General features: G+C 42.1%; 1 protein-coding gene across 2 annotated transcripts in view; it reads right to left on the bottom strand.

Annotated features, from left to right (window-relative positions):
• The window catches only part of MKLN1 (muskelin 1), a 653,324-nt gene that overhangs the window by 474,400 nt on the left and 158,208 nt on the right, over positions 1-20,716 (bottom strand). For both annotated transcript variants that reach the window (XM_085653584.1, XM_085653585.1), the window contains exon 4: positions 13,546-13,634. In XM_085653584.1, coding sequence (XP_085509710.1) covers positions 13,546-13,634 — 89 coding nt within the window. The remainder of the gene's footprint in view (positions 1-13,545; positions 13,635-20,716) is intronic.

Here is a 20,716-nt window from a genome sequence, read left to right as displayed (position 1 = left end):
GAGCTGCAAATGTCAACCCACAGATATATACCAAAGATTTAGCCCTTTAAAGCCCACTAAGCAACTTTTTTAAACCCTTAAATCTCCAAAACAACTGAACAGATTTACACCAAACCAAAACAAGCATACCTTCTGGATAAGGGCCTATTTTCATGAAAAGTATGATGTAAATTTGGCCTGTGGTTTGGGCTGTAGACATGAACAAAATTGGTCACCGAAGCTAAAATGGGGAAACAGATGTCGCTGTCCCCCCCCCCACACACACACCTCTTCAATGCATGGATTGAAAAAACACAGAGCTAAAGTGATATTATGGTTCAATTGTAAAACTTTAAAGACCCGGACATTCACCAAATCTAGTGTGCTATGAGAACCATTTGTGTTGTTACCAATGTAGTCATCATGATCAGACTGAAGATGTCATCAGTGATGCAGTGTAAAGCCTTGAACAATGTACACCTTAGATGCAATATTTGCTTCTTGAAGTGTATCATAGCTGGTGAAGTTTATGCGTGTTAGAGCTTTGCAAGAGAATCATAACATCACTTTTTACCATGAATGACTTGGGTGTTTTTTGGCACTAAATGGGAAAAGTGAATGTTATGAACCGCAATGTACTTTCAACTGTTTTTAAAAAAATGAACTTGAGAACTTTTCCCCTCAAAGAAGCATTTTCACAAGTTATTTGATGTTAGGAAATATGGATTTTTGTTTGGATGTTTGATGTTGACTATGATGCACTATGACGGTGAGTAAGTGGTCATACGAGGGTGCACATTGTGATGGTGATTGGTGGTAACTTATGGAGGCTCTATTGACACAAGGTGGTGGTGTGCATATATAAAAAGGTAAGTGTGTGGTTCTATTTGACAGGCAGTGTGACCACGTGTCAGATCTGAATAAAACATCTCCATACTAGGTTTAACTTACTAATTGCCTGCTAATGTCATGCAGATTTATCAAACAGTGTCAAAGTTATTAGCAAATTACATTTATTAGCCTCCTGCTTAAACTTTGCCCCACCAATTTTGAGCATAATCAAATGGCGCAAAATAAATAGGAAATGAACACATTTGTGACACCCACCCATTTAAGCTTGAAGGATTAGCATAGAACTCGGTGCACCAAGTGCAAGCTCAAAGTGCTGTTTGCCAAATTTCATACTGATGCTTCGAACAGCGGCAACATAATAGGAAATACTTGACTTTTTGACTTTGCCCACCCGATTCTCAATTGCATGAAACCTGATATTCTTGTACTAAGCTTAGTTTGCTAACTGTGTACCAAATGTCAGGCAAATTCATCAAATACTGCCAATGTTAAGTAACTATGATTGCCACTCATTTATCTGTTGCCCCCCTTTAGAGCAGCCAGAAACCACCAGAACAGCCCATAGAAAGGGCAGACACAATGGCAGACATATTGGTAGAGGCATGCAGTTGATCAGGAGAATCAGCACCCAAAATGGCATGGGTATGCCTAGATGTGGGTCCCATGCCCCTCTGCCACTGGAACCAAGCTGTATCCAGATGATGAGCCCATAACTAGGGCGAAACCGGTCCTAGATTGCTTGTGTTTCGATTCAGGGAGGACATGGCCAGCAGTTCGGGCTGAACAGTTTCCATGAGGAGCAGGGTCAAGACTGGTTTGTCTATGACTTGGTGCAAACTGAAGTGGCAATGTGAGCAAAATAACGATGGGTTGGGATGCTACTCAAGCGATTCCTAATGACAAATTGCAAGCATTCCTCCCATCACCTTTTGTGTGTTTCATATAATTGAACCATTATCCACCTTCTCCGGATATAAAGTTAACTGAGACAAATGCGAAATGGTGCCCATATCATATGTCAGGTGGGCGTCCTCTGACTACCATGGCTTGAAGTGCCTGACGACAAAGATGAAGTGCCTAGGTGTCCTGATTAATACAGGCCTAAAGACTATGGTGCTTGACAATACACAATCCCTCAGACTGAAAAACGAATACTATTTTGCACTGTGGTCATCACTACACCTATTTTGCATAGGGAAGAGTATAAATAATTAAGATGGTGGTCACCCCAACATTTAGTAGAGTATAGTTTACAAGTCGGGGTAGTTTTGTAGCTTAAAGAATTTTCTAGATTCACATGCTTAATTATTCCGCAATTTAGTGGTTGGGTCCAGAATTTTTCTTAAATCATTTTGTCATTTTACTCTTTTTGTTATTTTGTTGCTGGTGGGTGTCAACGTACTTCCATTTGGTGTCCCCGAGTGATGTCGTTGTACTTCCTTCAGAAGCTCCCACCTTTGCTCGCCATCTACAGATTCTTATTTTTTCTTTTTCCTCCTATCATCTTCCTTGGAGGAGGAAGGTGGGATCACTTGTGAATCCGGAAAATTCTTCAAGTTGCAGAACTACACCGACAAGTAGGAGACTATACATTTTGAAGAGTGAATCATTTCTGGATTCACATGCTGTGCATCGATTTTGTAGCGGTTTGTTAATGCAGTGGTGGTTGGTTTGTAGATGACCGTTAGTTTGAAAACAGATGTTGTAAGACCTTTTGTCCTACTTGATCTTCCTTGTTCATAGGAATATCTACAAAATAGTGGTTTGTGAATGTGTGCACTGATGACCATGTTGCTGCAATACAAATGTCCTGTAACAGTGTATTTGCTAAAAAGGCAATGGTTGCTCCCTTTTTTATTGTTGAATGAACTTTTGGGGTCTTTTGTAATATCCCTTCTCCATTCTTGAGGCACAACTGAACAGTCTGTGCTATCCATCTTGCAATTGTGTTCTTGGTAACTGGTCTTTCTAGAAAACTATTATCATATCATATAAATAGCTGTTTTATTTTCCTGTCATCCTGTGTACTTTCGATGTAATACATTACTGCACGTCTAACATCCAGAGTATGTAATGTCCTTTCTGCATGAGTTCTTGGTTATTGAAAGAAACTTGGTTTCTGTATACTTTGGTTCATGTGGAACTATGACATCACCACTGGCATGAATTGTGGGTCGGTTCTCATGGTAATTCTGTCTTTGTGGATTTGACAGTAAGGTTCCTGTAATGTGAGTGCCTGTAGTTCACTCACTCTGCGTAGTGACGTTATAGCCACTGAAAAGGCAGTCTTTAGTATGAATATTTGCAAAGTAGCCTTGTGTAACGAACGGTTCAAATGGAGCCTTCATCAATTGTGTGAGCACAATACTTAAATTCCATGAGAGTGCTGGTACCTTCTTTGGAGTACTGTTTTTTCGTTTGGCATCTTTTTCAAAAATCTTTCTTTTTGACACCATAGTGTGTATCTTTCCCATTCAGCTATATTTTTTCTAGTAGTCTGTCTTCTTACTTCTTTTCAGACTGACATTGTTTTTTCTAGTAACGTAGGTGTCTAAATTCTAAGCCTTCATGAGCCATGCTGCCAGGCTTAAAGACTCTGGTTCTGGAGGCAGCACCCTTCCTTCTTGCATGGATAACAGACCTTGTCTGTTTGGTAACTTGTGAATTATTCCCTGAGATAGTTCTATTAGTTCAGAGAACCATGTTTGTCTCGCCCACTGTGGTGCAATTAGTATCAGAGTGATACTGCTTATCTTGCATTTATTTATCGGGGGAAAGCGTACACAAAAATGTCCAACCAATCTATCCAAAGTGCATTCCGCATGGACTGGTGGCAATACAGTCTGGATGCAAAGTGTAGGCATTTCGCGTACTGAGGTGTTGGAAAAAGATCTATCTCTTGTGTTCCCCATTTCTGAAAGACTTTTGTGAGTACTGAATGGTTCAGTTCCTATTCGTGAGACCATGACGCTTGTCTGCTCAGTCTGTCTGCTTCGACATTGTCCTTCCCTGGAAAGTGGACCGCTAAGATCTCCATTTTCCTTTGAAGAGCCCAATTCCACATCTATTGTGCTAGTCTTGACAGTGGTAGAGGCTGTGTCCCACCCTATTTGTTTATGTAAAACATGGTGGTTGTGCTGTCTGTTTGCATCAGTATTGTCTTTCCCCATAGCTCTTTCTGAAAGGCTCTTAAGGCTAGGAATGCCGTTTTTAATTACAGTATGCTGATGTGTTGTACTGCATCCCCATCTTTCCAGGCTCCCCTTACTTTGAGATTGTTCATGTGCGCTCCCCATCCCATCAGTGAGGCGTCTGTTGTTATGGTTACAGTTGGAGTTGGTTGTGTAAATGTTCTTCCTTGTGTTATATTTGACCTGTTCCACCAAACTATCTCCTCTCGTATCCTTTGCGTGACAACCACTAGATCTTCCCAACTCCCTGTTGCCTGTGACTATTGAACTTGTAGCCATTCCTGAAATGTGGAGTCTTATGTTTGGTATCAAATGGATGCAGGAAGCCATCATTCCCAGAAGCTTCACCACCGCCTCACTGCCAGAGCTTGCCCCTTCCGATATACCTGTGTCTCCTTCAACAGTGCTGTTCTTTTCTCGCTGGGGAAAACTTTCCCCTGAATTTAATTTATTCTGATCCCCAAGAACATTTTCTCTTGTTCTGGTTCTGGGCAAGACTTCTCCATGGGTATTGGGAATCCTAGCTGGTATAGAGTTTTTATTACTTGCTAAATATGGTCTTATAAGTAATGAGTAATTTCCATTGTTTATTGCTTTCTTTGGCACCAATTCTATTGTCCCTTTTGCCAACCACACTTCAACTTCTTTTTGTACTTGTGTTGCTTCTTCTTGGAGATTATTTTTCTACTTGGCCCATTGCCTGGATGTGTTTTGTTTAATTCCATGCAATATCCGTATTGTATTATGTTCAAAATCCGTTTGTCCAAAGTGACCATCCTCTACTCCTGAAGGAAATCTTTTTTCCTGCCCCCTTCTGGTGTTGGAATGCTTGGTGTTGTAAATGTGTGCCTAGCTATTTCTCCTTCCGTGCTAACGCACTCCTTGATCTGACTGGAGTGCATAATGTGTTTATTGAGAAGTCCCTTGCTTGCAGTGGGTGCTGCTACCCTTTGTGGTTGCTCTCTTCCAAATGGACATCCATAAAAGGACTACCCTCCCCACTGGTACTGCCAACCTTGTTGTTGTTGTTGTTGCTGCTGGTGTGACGGATATCCTTCCTGTAAAGTTTATTGGTATGTTTGATGGAAAGGTGAGGTTGCCTGATGGAAAGTTCCTCTTCCTGAATTTCTTCTTGAGGGCATGGTTCCCCTATGTATGTTGCCTCAGAACTGTAATGCTCCCATTGATTTTGTCGTCTCATCCTTTTTCAACTGGTTTAGAGCGTCATCTACTCCACTTTCCAATGGCTGTTACCCATTAAATGGTGGATTTAAGATGGTGTTTTGGACTTCTGCTTTGAAACCTGAAATGAGTAGCAAGGTCTTCTTTCTGTAAAGCCAATCATCATTTGTCTGCTTGAAGTATTCGCAGCATCTACTGCCGATTTTAAGCAAGTGTTGGGGATATTTTTTCCATCTTCGACCAGATGGGCAGCTCTCTTGATACTGTTCTGGTAGGTTTCATTAACTCTTCTATGTCGTCCCATTGTTGATGGATGTGGCGATGAGCAACGCATTTGAATTTGCAAGGCACCATTGGTTTGCCCCACTCCTTTCTAACTTTTGGCTTATAGGTCCATCCTCTTTTTTCTCCTTATCTGGAGGTGCACCTGCTGTGATTGGTACATTTGCTCTTTTCCTAACAGTGGATGTTATAATAAAATTTGCTGGGACTGTACCTGTAATGTAACTTGGGTCCTTAGAAGAGTGTTTATACTTCTCTACTCAAGAAGTGACTTCTCTACAAGTGGCACGTTCTTTAAAAGCTTCCTCCCTTAATCAAACACACTTAATCCACAGGAGTTAAGGGCGGCTCGATGTCTTCGACACTTTCCTACCCTTGCTCTGCTGTTGTCGAGCTCTTAGTAGGGATTCAATATTGTTTTAAACTTTCGTCGAAGTCCTTTTTCTTTTGTAAAAGACTAGCCATTTCACCTTCTCCTCTTCCTCTCTATCTCCCACGCTTGTTCAGCACTGAGAATTTTTTTCTTTTTATCTGAGTCTTTTGAAGCTGGTGCCATTGGCGAACCGTGTCTCTCCTATTTTGAGAGCTCCTGTTTCGACGTTGATGCATCTTTTTCTCGACCGTTCTTCAAAGTCTTGTTTTTTTTTTTAGGGTTTTTACCACTGCGCCGTCCGAGTGTACTCATCTCTCAGGAAACAGCTGTAGCCATCGAGTGCTTTGATGCCGAGGTTACCTTCAGGTTCTTGGGACTCTCCTAAGTTCTTTGAGAACGATGGTTCTTTTAGCTCTCGAGAAGTCTTCTTGCCCCCCTTGTGTTTCAACTTCACGTTCTGGTTGTCGGTCTCTGCCTCTGGTCTTTCAGCGACATTCTCCTCCTCGTCACTTGATAGGGCTAAGTCTTGTAGAAACTGTGGTGGATGGTGACCCTACATGTTGTAGTGGGCTCTTTCTGCATCTCTATCACCCTCAGAGTCTTCAGTGTGAACACCGAGCACGCGTTGCAGTCATCACTTCGGTGGTCTACCGGCAGGCAGAGGTTGCAGAGTAGATGTTGGTCCTTCTTGGCTAACTTGTGATGGCAAATCTTACAGAACTGGAACGGTGCTTTCTCCATCAACACGCACAGGGAGCCCCTGGTCCATGCATTTTCTGGATTCATCTTAGAGGGTCCTCCTTTCTAAGTGAAAGCTTCTAGGGTACCTCCACTTATGAATTCTTCTCTTTGGTCGACTTGCGATAAGGTTTGTTTGACAAATTTCTCTTCCAATTGTAGGAGCTCCCTTAGCATATGTCCAGACCCAACAGTGAAAGAAAGAGAAACTGAAGATAGTGAAAAAAGTTTGAAGCTTCCGGAGGAAGAACGACAACGTCACTAGGGGATACCAAATGGAGGTACGTCAATGCCCACCAACAACAAAAACCAAAACAAGCCTTGGCATAGCCAATAGGTCTCGCTTTTGGGACCTTATAAGTATTTAGTTATGCAGCACAATATCCTTGGGGCAACAACATCACCTGTTGCATGGCTAAACACTTATAAGCTCCCCAAAGCGAGACCTATTGTCTATGCCAATGCTTGTTTTTTTATTCCTTCTGGACAATAGTTCTTGGGTGCAATTATACGTCATATGGTCATGTCATAGGTGTAAAGATGCTTTCTCTGGTTGAAATTAAGTCAGCCCCACCCCATAAACAGGTTACACCTTTCTACCCCCTCGCCGTGACCAGTAGTCCCTTTTATTTAGATAGGTCTAAAGATATTGGTTTTATGTATTTAGGTTTTAGACACAGCACAGCATGCCAAGACTATGTGTACGGGATGGCAGGGCGATTCACAAAGCTTGGTATTGAAATAACAGTGGACAAATAAAAAACTAGGATATAAAAATTGGAGATTAAGGCTTCAAGAACACATTATGATCTGTGTAATGCGTGTTTTAAAGACCAGAGCAGGTGAGTACAGATTACGAGAGATGTTTCTTTCAGAAGTGCTGTTGAAAGTTCCTTCTAAAATCAAAGGTTGATGGGGCCTGTCGAATATGATCACTGGGGCCCTTCCAGAGTTTGCCTGTTTCAGGGTGTAACACTTTCTGAATCTGTCCAGCTTGAACGGAAGTTGACCTTTTAAAGTTTTATTACTACCAGATTCTGATGTTTTTAAAGCTAGTTAATATGTTTGTTCATGTGAATCGCCTTATAGCTGAAGTTATTTCCCATTTACCTATTCACAAAGGCATTTCAGTACAATGCTTCCCAGCCGGGTGGTGTAGATCAACCAAAATTAAAATAACCCGACCTTGCATATTATAATGTAGTGCTCATGTAAAGCGCTGCAGTGTCGAGTTGGCGCTATATAAAACTGCCAATCAAAGATACAGCCCAAATGTGCAGTAACTCCTGCAAGCTCTGCGCGGTGATAGCAATGCCATCCGGAGTGTGCCAGCGCCAACACAGGCACTGGGCTCAGCGCTAACAAGGTCGATCAGAAACAGAGGAATAAGGAGGTCAAGAAAAGAAACAAGACACGTAAATATCTCTTTAGTCGGGGTGTGCGCGTAGCATCTGCAGGACGCTGCTTGTGACCAGGACATCTGCAGGACGCTGCTTGTGACCAGGACAATGTTCATTGTTTGCACTGTAGAGACTGGTAACAAACATTTAAAGAACTGATGCAATAATGACATCATGCAGGGTAAAGTGGAGGGGGCGGGGGGGCTGGGAGGGGGGGGGACACTGAAGTATCCTTGCTTTCTCTTTCTCTGCTGCCCAGAGTTCCTCGGCTTTAAAAACTATTTTTGAATTAATAACTGGGCCGTCTGCTTGAGGGTTTTTATAATGGATGGTAAATTGCAGTGACATTTTGCGTTGCTATGCACCACGTGGGCACCTGTGCAAAGCTTTAATAAACGTACCCTCTCAACTCTGCTTCACAGGTTGAACCACCTTCCTGAGCAGCACAAACATTGAATGTGTTTTGCAATTTGTGCACTAACTCTAAAATGTTTCCCGCCAACTCGTGTGGACTATATGCACTACACTGGACCTCACTGGACCTCAGTTGCTTCAAATCGAACACAAATGTGGTAAGTTAAAGTCTATATATTTAAAGGCAAACTGAAGTACGGCAACTGCTTTTTGTTTTTTTAACAAGTCACTATTGCTGTCCTTGATGAATAGCTCTGTAAAACTAATATTTGTCTCATCGCTCACTTGTCCTAGTAAATGAAAACTCTCATTACGTGGCAGTGGATGGCATTAGCCAGCTGTAAATTTTCCTGCCCGTAGTGCATTACAGCTTGAACATTGACATTTTAGAAGAGAGTATTTTCATATGTGTACTTTAGGCATCAGAAGCATTCAAACCAAGCTTGCACGTCACTACATCCAGAATGTAAAGACCTTTCAACAGCATCCGAAGGCCCAGCCCTGCAGATATCTGTGGCGATACTTAGAACTTGGAGATAAAGGCTTTAATGGGGGAGCACCAGTCGTCTGAACCGGTCGCGTGTTTGCAACCAGCCCTATTGAACTGCAGTATTGCAACTTAAACCAGTTGGAACCACGGGCTTAGAGAGCAAAGCAGGAGGAGAGGCCAGATGGTGCCAGGTAGGGATCCCCAACTCAGACTTGGTCTCGTTCAATGGGTTATGGCAGCCCTCACAGTTTATAAGTTATTAGTATGGCAAGCTGAAACCATTTTGATGCAGGATCAATAGATAGCTATATTAGAGAGGACAGCCATCCAGTTTGGGGTTGGAGAGTTAATGGCGATGGTAGGGGCAGCGCTAAGATACCGGTGGAGACTGAGAAGCAGGTCCGTGAAGGGCACTCCCTGGATCACGCTGCAGATGCAGATAAGCGTGCACGTTTTTTAGGCATGGGTGAGATGGAGAGGCTGACTGGGTAGGCACAATGATATCAGCGGTCAACCTAGGGCCGTGGCGTCATTTGGAATGCCTACTGTAGGGCTCGTGGGAGATTTGGTGTTATCCGCAATCAGTTGCATTCACCCGTGAAGCAGACGCCGTCACCTTAGTGGTTGCACCGGGAGGAGTGTCGGGAAACAGACCTCGCAGGGGAAGGGTGACCGCGATTATAGCAAAAGTAAAGAAATATAAGTTTGTTTCTATTTCTTTACTTTTGCTATAATCGCGGTACCCGCGCTTTACTTTTAACGTTAAAAGTAAAGCGCGGGTGCCGCGATTAGCATGAAGCTGACGAGAAGGGAGTGGGAAAAGGGAGGGGGTAGGGGGAGGGCATTCACGCACGCGCTGAAAGAAGCCAAATGGCAGCTGTGCACGTCGCACGCACGCTTGTGCGCGTAATAGCAAGCTGGAGGCCGGCAAGGTAGCACTTTTAAAGCAGCTACTAAATGTCTTGCCAGTGCAGCACATGCGCTGGCTCAGGCGAGACCTAAACAGTAAAAGGGCAAAATGTTTTTAGAAGAAAACCGGATGGCGGAAAAATGCACAGCATGTGAATCAAGAAAAGCATCTGGCATCTGATATTGGTATCTCATTTTGACAGCAATAAAGACACTGCTACAGAATCCTGGAGATACACATCTACACTCCAGCTTTCTGTATTTCCCCCAATGTATGATGAAATACCAAAATATCAAGATAAAACAATAACTGGCACACGGAAAAACTTTACATGAAACGAACGCAAGTCATTAAAAGTAAAGTCAAACAAGGAATGGAGGTTACCTATGCAATGTGAGCAGAGCAATCTCTACAGTGCAAACCTGATCACCTTTAGCTGTTTTTTGCCATTCAAATTAAAGTAAAAACATATTGGGTCCAGAATACCTGCGACAGCATGAGTGTTTAGTAAAGGGTTTAAGATGAGTACTGCACACAAAGAGAAATGGGCAGGATGCTGCCCAGAAAAGCAGTACGGTGAACATGCTTGTATAGATAGTTCTACATAACATAACAGCATCAGAAAAGTGATGGTGGAGGTGTAAGGTAACGAGAAAGATTAGTTCCAAGCACAGACGGAAGAAGGATATGGTGGGGTCAGGATAAACTGTGCTAGAACGTTTAAACGGTGTAGAAATATGGGAAAATCAGATGGGACAGTTACAAAAGAAAGTAGTGGAAGAATGTGTTGGCAACACTAAGCTCTTTAGTGTTGAGGACGTGACGTTCATATCCTCCACACTACCCCCCCAGTCCTTCCACTAAAAGGCAGGAAATCCCTCTCATGGGCCCACCAGCGGGACTCCATTTTAGACGGCCTTATCAGTGATGCTAGAGAACAGTTTCCACAACAGCCTGATGCTTTTTGTTTGTGGATGAGCAGCGTGCATAGAGCAATAACATCACCACTATTGATAGTAAAAGCAGAGTACCAGTTTGTCTCCTCCTAATTTCACTCTGTACAGTTCTCGGAATCACAGCTCAGGTCCCCGAGCACCAATATCAATTGGAGAGATACAGCTGGAAAGATAATTTCTCCTTTCCAACAGTACCAATCCGTAATTGAGCCACATCCTAAATGATCCCCAAGAAGGCGATACTCAAGCAGGGATCACCATGGGTCAGCCAGCACGCAGGTAATCCTACGATCCTGGAGCATATCTGAAACCTAGAGATCCAGGGAACTTCAGGGTAGTGTGGCTTTCATGTATCGCAGTGCACTGTGTTACCAGAATGCAATGCAGATGTAAAAAATAACCAAAAACACCCAATTTTTTTTCTTTACATAGAGGAAGCCTGCAACATGTTGGCCCAACGTCGGCTAGCACCCAGGGAACCCTTCCAGCCATGGGCATTTCAAAAGCCTAGAGACACAGGGGAATATAGGGTGGTGAGGCTTGTGTTGATCCAAGAGCAGTTCCTTGACCAGAAAGCCCTGCGAATGTACGCATACGAGTCAAAACACAGTGTTTTCCCCATATTTGTGTGACTTAAATCTTATGCACTTCTAGCAAATGATCAAAGTCTTACTGCCTTGTGTTCCCACATCTCTACCGATAGAAATGCTACCCTTCATTTGTGGGTGGACCCAATGTACATCATAGGAACGGACCAAAACTGAAACCATATGAAGACCATATTCACAATAAAATGACTTACCGCAGTCCAGGTTTTCACTGGTCATTGTGGCGGGTGATCGGTCCAGCCACAAACACAAGACAGTATCCGTAAGGGCCTTGTTAATTGGTAATAGCGGAGATGAAGTTGGAACTAGTTGATGAATTTCAGTCAATAAATTGGCTTTAGTTTCCACAGTAGAAAATTGCAAGTCTAGCACTTCTGCTCCTCTTCGCACTACTAAAGCAAAAGAGGCACTTTCTTCTATTGGTGAAGCAGTTGTTGAATCCCGATCTTTTTCTGGTGATGTAGATACATCCACTAGCATTTTTGCAAGTCTAAGTACAGCTCTTCATCAGGGTTATGAGGGCAGAGAAGATAACCCACCTCCTTGTCATCATCAGTGCTGTGAGGAATATTAGTTATGCACTGGACTGCATCAGAATCGGAGCTGCAGAGTGCCTTCAATCACTCATAGTACTGGTGTTAAGGGAGAGGTCTAGCCTGTAGGTCTGGCTGTACAACAAATGTGGTTTCATACATAGGCCTGGCGTGGAACATGGTTGGTTCAGGTCAGAGACTGGCTTTGTGATTGGATCTAATACCAGTGCATCAGCATTGAAGGAACTGGCGTGGACCTTGGGACCTAAATGGAAGTCTGAACTGCTGCAGTTATGGGTGTGGGAACAGAGAGGACTGTTGGCATTGGGCCTGCCAGTGGAAGCTCAAATGGAAGCCCCTACAGCTCCGTGGGCCAGAAGACACACCAGAGGGAGCGGGTGGCAGCATGGCCTTCTCAAAGGGACTCTCTGCTTCTGGGTCGATGACAACCAGGGACCAGATGCTGGATTTTGAAGTCGATAGACTCTGAACCCTTCGAGTGACTTCTAGCCAGACCTCCTGTGGCAAGAAGGAGGCGTGTCCTGCACGGCTTTTGAGTGCTTGGGGTTGCGGGTTTGAGTCTTGCTTGGCTTTTTAGTGCATATGGTGCATTCTTGACATAAAGGAAGACTTTGGGAGGAAACAGGATGTCAAGTCGGACCAACCTTGTGATCGTGATCTACTGAGGGAACAGCCCTCTTAATATGCTTGGTGATATAATGTTTCACCTTCAGTTGCAATTAGTGTACAAATTCCAGTCATGGCAGGAGCCCAAATACAATAGGTACACTTTTTGTGGGTCCGTGACAGACATCTGCTTCCTGCAGCCATGGAACGGCTTGAATCTTGCAGTTTTTGGGGCATTGATTTGTCACTTCTACGGCACTATGAAGTTGCTGCAGAGCCAGATGGTGTGACCCAATGATGAAAGTGGAGAATTGCCGAGAAACATCTCTGATACAGTCTGGCATCTATGGAATATTCTAAAGGTGAGGAATCTGCCATTAGATGTATCCATCAGAACAAATGGTATTTGGGAATCTGCTATCCAAGGAAGAAAAAAAAGGTTTCCAAACAACATATTGTAGGCATTGATGCGAATATACCACTTTTTAATTTTTGAAGAAAAAAAAGTCAATCCAAGGCTTAAGAATGTGTAACATTAAGCAGAATGACAAACACCAATTCAAAGACAAAGCATTTCCCAATAGCTGCTGGATGTTTTTGTGTAGCGTCCAAAGCAAAGTCTACAGCAGGTCTACAGTACTAATGAAATGTTTTGAGTAGTGGCATATAGCGCACACATACTGACTCAAATAAAATGTTCCAAATATGCTGCTAGAATTTTTTTTAAATATGACAACAATATCCCTGATACATTTTTGACCTATACAGTGTTTTAAATTCTGTTCTGGCTTTGTAGAATCAAACACAGTTGCTGACACTCAGACAGATACACACAGAAACACACAGGCACTTTTAAAGACCTTTGAGACTGTGAAGTATATCATACCAAAAACGATTTGACTACCTATTCGATATTTCATCTGTCTCAAGATGTCGATGAAAAAACTGGCATGAGGTTTTACAAACTATACAATCCACTCCAAATTAAACAAAAGATGTAGCACATTTACCTATCTTTACGAATCGGCAGGGGAACATCTGTTCATCAATTTTATGTTTCAAGGTAAATGTTTCTTTGTTGTAATCATTCTTCAAGCCGCTGAGAAAAAAAACAAAGTTTGTCTTGTAGTTCTTAATTGGTTAGCAGATTTTTGAGGCACACATTATAACTGACTATTCTGTTCGAGAAGCTCATCATGTTTCAACTCTACAACAACACAATTATTAGTCCTTCAAAAGATAATAATGTCAATCTCATCTTTGCAGCAGACACTGGTGAATTTAAAGAAAGGTGCAAGGTAATTGTACAAAACACTCACTGCACACACTTGTGCCCTCCAAAGTAAGCTGGCAATCAATATTAAGATAATAATGTTGAGATCTTTTCAAGCAGCAGGTAACAAAAAGAAGACAAGATGGTTGACACAGTTGTTGAGACAATCTAACCAAGGAACTTGACTATTAAGAAAAGAAAATATACTTGCATCTAACACTGGTTTTACAGCAATAGGTCTAACACAGTCTCAAATCTGTTTAGTGTCTGTATTAGAAAAAAACTCCCACACTTCGCAAATCATGTTTCGGACCTCAGACCATAACAGAGAGAATGTAACCAAACATAGCTGAGTTCAATTGGATCCCTAGAATACTGTGCATTTCAACACGATATTTGACCCAATTTGCCTTACATTGATTTGAATCAAGGAATCATCAGGAAAGAAGATCCTCAAAGATCTTTGCAAAGAGCAAAGTAAATAATTTAATTTATAGCCTATAATATGGTGCTTACATCAGTTTATGGCACTTCCCCTCTTATATGTGAAATACATTTACACAAATACAACCACTAGCATGAAAAGACACTACGTCATTGTCTTCTGCCCTTTTCCACAGCTATCAGACCGATTTCATGCAGATGTTATGTCAGTTTGTTGAAAAGAATCCTTCTAGCAAAGCAGCACTGGCATTGCCGGGCATTTGATGTCCTCACACAATTAATCAGAGAGTGATGGAGAGTCACTGAGTAAACTGGCTCGAATTAGATCATAGGCCGACACAATGACACATACGTGGCATTTCCAAGATCGTGCCAAGAACCAAGGATGCGTCACCGAGCTAATCCGTTTTGCATCTGCATGAGAAATTAATTTGGGACTAATCGCTGATGCCCTGCGTATATGAAAAAGTATTTTAATGTGGACCTCCACCAGGCTACTTGCACAGTCCAGCTTCACAGCTTTCATCACCCAAGACATGCACATCACAATTTCATACCTTACTTGGTACCTTTCTCTTTGGTACCAGCTTGGTCTGTTTCTTTGATCCTTGCATCTGCATCTTTTACATATTTGTTTCTTTCTGTTACCTTTGTTTTACTAATTCAGAGTGTTCTGAAAAGTAGATCGTAGAACGCTGTGGAGAAAATTGGCAGCTCTTGGTGTTCCAGCTTATCTATTGGAGCTTTTTCGGACTCTCCATACAGAGACTTGGTGTAGTGTCTTGCAAGGGGGCGAAAGGGGGCTCTCCCACCAAATTTCGTCCTTGAATGGCCTTAAACAAGGCTGTTTATTGGCTCCCCTTTTGTTTTCCTTATATACTGTAGACCTACCCGCCGCCTTGTCTGCCAGTGAGGGTATTGCTCCGGTGATGGGGGGGACCCCAATATCCTGCTTGATGTATGCCGATGACGTCCTTATTCTAGACTTGACTCCTAAAGGACTTACAAATCGGCTACATGCCCTTCATGTTTTTGCTGCTGCCCATTGCATGAAGATTAATATATCTAAAAGTAAAGTTATGTGCATAGCCGGTAAGAAGAAGTGCCGATCTGTAAATTTTGGATGGTATATCGGCGGCCAAAAACTGGAGGTTGTTAACTCCTATACCTTCCTGGGGAAAATTATCACGGCTAACTTGAGTGAGAGGCCCCATATTGAGCATAGTTCACGCAAAGCCCTCGCCCATGGCAAAGGTTTAAACTCCCTCTATCAGGCTACGGGGAAAAGGCACTTTTCGTGTTTACTGGAGGTGTACAGGTCTAAAATCCCTGCAACGATACTGTATGGTATAGAACTTATAGAGGTGAAATATTGGGACTTTTGCCATAAGATTGAGGGGAAACTCTTAAGATCCCTATCTTCTCTAAATACTGCGTGCTCTTTGGCCGCTTGTAGGCTCGATTTCGGTCTCAGGAGCAGTTAGGTACAGGGACTATGTGCCCTAGTAAAATGGGTGGCCTGCCTGGCTAGAGCTGAACTAGGGACGATGAGAGCTCTCCTCAGAAGTGAATTACTGGGTAATTTTAAAGAGTTTTCACAACTTGTAAGGAATTTTAGAAAAGCCGTAACCCTTCTAAAATTAGATGAAAACACCTTGTTTTTGTATTCTCCCTTACAGTTAAAACTCGTATTAAAACAGGCCTCGTGGGAACTATGTTTTCAGTCTGATAAGAAGTTAATCTGTGAAAAAAGGGATGTAGACCTTCTCCTTAATTCTTATGTGATGAAGTTGGCCCAACCCTATGTCACATGGAACTTGCCGCATGGTATTCGTAGATTCTGGTTTCTTTTACGTTACGACCTAGTACCTTTAAATCTACTTTTATCCAAATGGTACGGTTCTTCTCCTATGTGCAATTTATGTAAATTGAGTACCCAGGATTGTATGCATGTTTTATTGACCTGCCCTGCGCTCCGTATATTGCGTCTCAGATGGTTAAAACCTATTTGTATCCGTCTGGGCATTTCCACTTTGAACGGCTTTCTCCAAGCACTTTATTGGCCTCCTAATGAAATGTTCTGTTTCTATATTTTTAACTTTTTTTAAAGGTTTTTTAGCTATTTATTAACATGCCTCTGGAGATGTTTGACATTGCTTCCTGCTGTAGATCTGTCATTGTATGTTATTTTTGTACTTAAATATGTTTCTTAAATGTCATAATCTTGATATGTATTTGTCTTCTGCTTTTATCATTGTAAACTTCTATGTGGCCCTCTTTTGAGAGCCAAAACATAATAAATAAAATTGAATTCAGAGTGTTCTGAATTGCTTTTGTTAAGCCTGGATAGCTGTGTATCTTTAGTGTAGATTAATTGTTAATTTCATGCTGGCTATTTCATAACTTTCATCAAGAGAGGACACTATCTACAACTTCTGTTTCAGCTTGCATGTCACTTTTACACTAGATATGGCATAGTTCAGCTTTAAAATACCTTGTTGGAGCCACTGTGACACTATATTAATATCACTTAGCTATTAGATCTCCTTACACACACTCTTCTAGATGTTTCTAACAGGGGTCCAGAAGAGTCCAGCAGTAATCTAGTTTCCTGGACAATTTTGAGACTATCTTGTGGTTAACGTTTTTGTATCAGGGAAACCTGTGCACTATTGGAGAATGCAGGATGCTTATCCTTATGAGGGATCCATTCGGGACAGTTTGGCACCCTCAGCTAAGTGCACAGTTCCTGAATATTGCAGGTTACAGTCCAGCAGCGTATTACATGAGGATTCCTCATCAGGTTGTTATCCAGTGCCCCTGCCGAAATGGCATCCTACCAATTTAAAATTCAGGCTCGAGTCACAAATTTCCCAAAGAAAAGGCTTACAAGACTTATCTCTGGCCAATCTATCTTAGTCATTCTATGATCCCTGCAAGCTTCAATCTGCCACAAAACCTTAGAGTGCTTCTTGGGAAATTGAGTTGGTACTGCTGATATCATTCTTGTTCTCAATGAATTGTAATTGTAAAATTGTAATGATGAGAAAACACTGTGCAGTGGCTGACACGAATACAAGTTGATTTGTTTTATTTTGTCACAAACCCTATTTTGGCTGATAATCTGACCTCTTCTATTAATGAAAAAGTGAACTACTGAAATCAGCATTCCTTCCTTTTCATGGCAAGACCATTTGAAAAAGGTTTTGCTACCCATGTTCATCTCTCCAGGTGATACCTTGTAGGAAGGTCACAGCTTGCCTCCTGGGATTTGCTGCAGGATAGCTTAGAACGCGAGATGTCATTAGTGGCAAAGGCGTAGCACTGAAAGAAAATACCATTCAAAACCTCTAGCCGAAAAGACAAGGATCTGAAACAAGTGAAATAAGGAGAAACATACAAAAGCTATACGCTGCAGCCAGTTTAAGAAAAGGAGTGGAGGAAAGGCCTGGTTCACAAGGTCTATAAACGACTGACTGCATGCTCCTGTAATTTACATTCTGCTTTGCTCTCAATTGCAACATAATTAAGCACCTTGGAAATGATTCTTGTGCTATATTTTAGAATCTTTTTTAAATGTTGCAATTGTCCTAAAACTGTTAATATTCTGCCGTCCAACCCAGTAATGCATAGACAAGTACAAACTGCTAACTAAATCTGCCTCTAGGTTTATCAGTCCGCAATCTAATCTTAAAAAGAGAACATTTTTGCAGCAGCGCAATGTACAGCCGCAATTGGCCGGATTAGCTACACAACAGACCCTTATGTGAAGTATGACTCATCCTTTGTAAATTGGAAAGTGTTTTAATGAGCAGCCGTGGGTTACATCAGTCAACCTGTTTCTTAACGCAGCTCCATTTACTCTTATTTCAAGCTAAAAGATTCCACAGTGGAATATAGAAAAGGAACGCATTTTAGTGGAAGACGGTTTATAGAGAATGTTAAAAAGTAGATTGCAGATTGACATTAAAATCAACTCTTTCCCAAATTTAACCAAACAAACTAAAATGAACCAGAACCTGTAACATAAAAAATATACACAAGTATAAAAATGATGAACAAGTCCCTAGCAAAGTGCACCACAGGTGCTCAGGGCCTGCAAATGAAACAATACTAGTGGGTCTGCAGCACGATTGTGCTACATTAACCATGTCTCAGGCCTGCCAGTGCAGAGCCGTGTGTGTGCAGGTTACTGCCAATTCGACTTGCCATTTGGAACTACTTGACAAGCCTTAAACTCCCCTTTTATTACATATAAGTCACTCCCATGAAAAGCCCTTGGTAACCCAAAGGGCAGGGGGCTATGCAAGTAAAAGGCAGATCAGCTACTTCTGTGTTTTACATGTCCTGGTAGTGACAAACAGCTGTGAGGCCTACTCCTCTCATAAACTAGAATTGGGACTTCCTTAAAATACCTTTAAGCTGTAATTCCTAATCAGAAAGGAGTGGCGTTTTCATGTTTCTAATATTCGGAATGGTAATGATAAATCTTCTTTACTGGTAAGGTTGGATTTAACATTACTATTTTAGAAATGTCACCTTTAGAAAGTAGACATTTCTCTGCTCATACTGCTCTGTGTGCTCATCCTCGGTCATAAAGAGGGCCATGAAGGGGGCGAAAAACAATCACAGATAAGCCCTGTTGGAACCCAAGACTAAACAAGATGAGGACGCTATCATACATTCATACCCAATTCTAATCAGATTAAGTACATTATATGCCAACATTGGTGTATTCTTCAATCAGGCCCCTTGCATTTTCCTACACCAGGTTTTGCTTTCAAACGTACTAGCAACCTTCGTGACCTTCTGGTACATACTAGACCACGTACCAAGCCCAAACAGGAACAGAGAATGTTATGGAACCTGCCACCGGTCTCTGGTCATTTTCTTTGCGGCCTATGTGGCATCTGTAACCTGACGAAATCCTCAAAAGAAATACACCTGGATGATGCCCACACTTGGACTCAAAAAACCCATACAAACTGCAATACAAAAAATTGCATTTATTTGAGCCATTGCCCACGCTAACTTCGACATATTGGCATGACTACCAGACCTGTGAAGATACGAATTACCGAACACCACAGCAATATCGCTGCCAACTAGGCTTTACAAAAATTATTTCCCATTTTGTGGAAAAACACCACACCCGGATTACCTTAACTGGACCATCCTGGAGGCCTACAATCAGTGGAACAAAACAACACTTTTACAGAAAGAACAGAATTTGATAGGATTAAATAATGAGATCCCGTGGAATGAACAAGACAACCAGTAATTGATTCCCCTCGGCCTAGGGAAACCACACTGAAGGACTGCCAATCTGTGGTTGGAGGAAATCAGATTATAGCAATGCACTTACTCTGGAGGTTGGATACATCATCACCACACTCCTTCAATAACACTGTACCTTGTCCCGACAAGGGCCTTCTTCTGGCAGTGTGTGTTCATTAACACACACACACTCATAACCCTTAGGATCAAGACATTGACTTAATAGAAGGCAATGGGATTCCCCCATGATAGCAGAAGAGGGTGTTTTGGACTGTCTGACTCCACATACACCACATTACATGTGCACATATGGCCCGCTCAGTCATTCCTAAGTTCGTTCACTATGGTTATCTTTTTTCTACAATGCGCTCTACCATCACCAGGGGGCCACTTGGGCGCCCTGATTAAATATAGCTGGCTACGCATTAGACACACCAGACCAGCACTCCACATCTACAGGCTGGCAGAGAAGGGTCGGTCTTGGGCACAGCTCCTGCAAGGACCACGTGAGTGTACCTTTATGTTGTGTTTGCAATATGCTACACTGAAATGCAATTTTCACACTTGTTTAAACAAATGTGACACAATAATTATTGCATTGTGCTGACTCACTGGTACTTGTTGGTTTGTACCAGTTGTTTTACGCAGCTAAGTTGCAGACCACTGCTTCACCTATAGGGCATTTCTCCCTTTAAATTTGGGTAAGTCAATCCCCTCTTCTCTTCCCTTGTCTTGCCATATTCCCTTAAGCTTTGTGAGTTCACCATTTAGTTTATCAGGTGATTAACATTTTTATCTACCACAACATTGAAAAGAAAATGTATAATTATTAATGTATCCAGCACATAGCTTGTCACGAAAGAGTGATTGTGTATGTGCGTGGTGTGTACTCGTCTATGCCTAAGAAATCTTTCTTATGTAAATCGCACTGTACCACACGGAGAGCGCTACACTTGATTTTCCATGAACTAGATTGAGTCAGTTGTACCCTGGTCTGACGACAGTTTCCTCATGTCCACCATTTTTTCCTTTTCTTTTATTCATAGGTGGAATCAGCCCCACTGCATCAATGCATGTGCACTATTTGTTACTTGAGTGGGTATCCAGTACTTTGACCCTTCTGGCAGTTAAGGCACGAAACATGTTAGCTATTAAGGTACAATACTACCTCGGATAGCTCCTTTTGT

The sequence above is a fragment of the Triturus cristatus genome, chromosome 4_1 (genome assembly GCF_964204655.1).
Source record: "Triturus cristatus chromosome 4_1, aTriCri1.1, whole genome shotgun sequence".
Taxonomy (NCBI): domain Eukaryota; kingdom Metazoa; phylum Chordata; class Amphibia; order Caudata; family Salamandridae; genus Triturus; species Triturus cristatus.
This window is presented reverse-complemented; position numbering and strand designations above follow the sequence as displayed.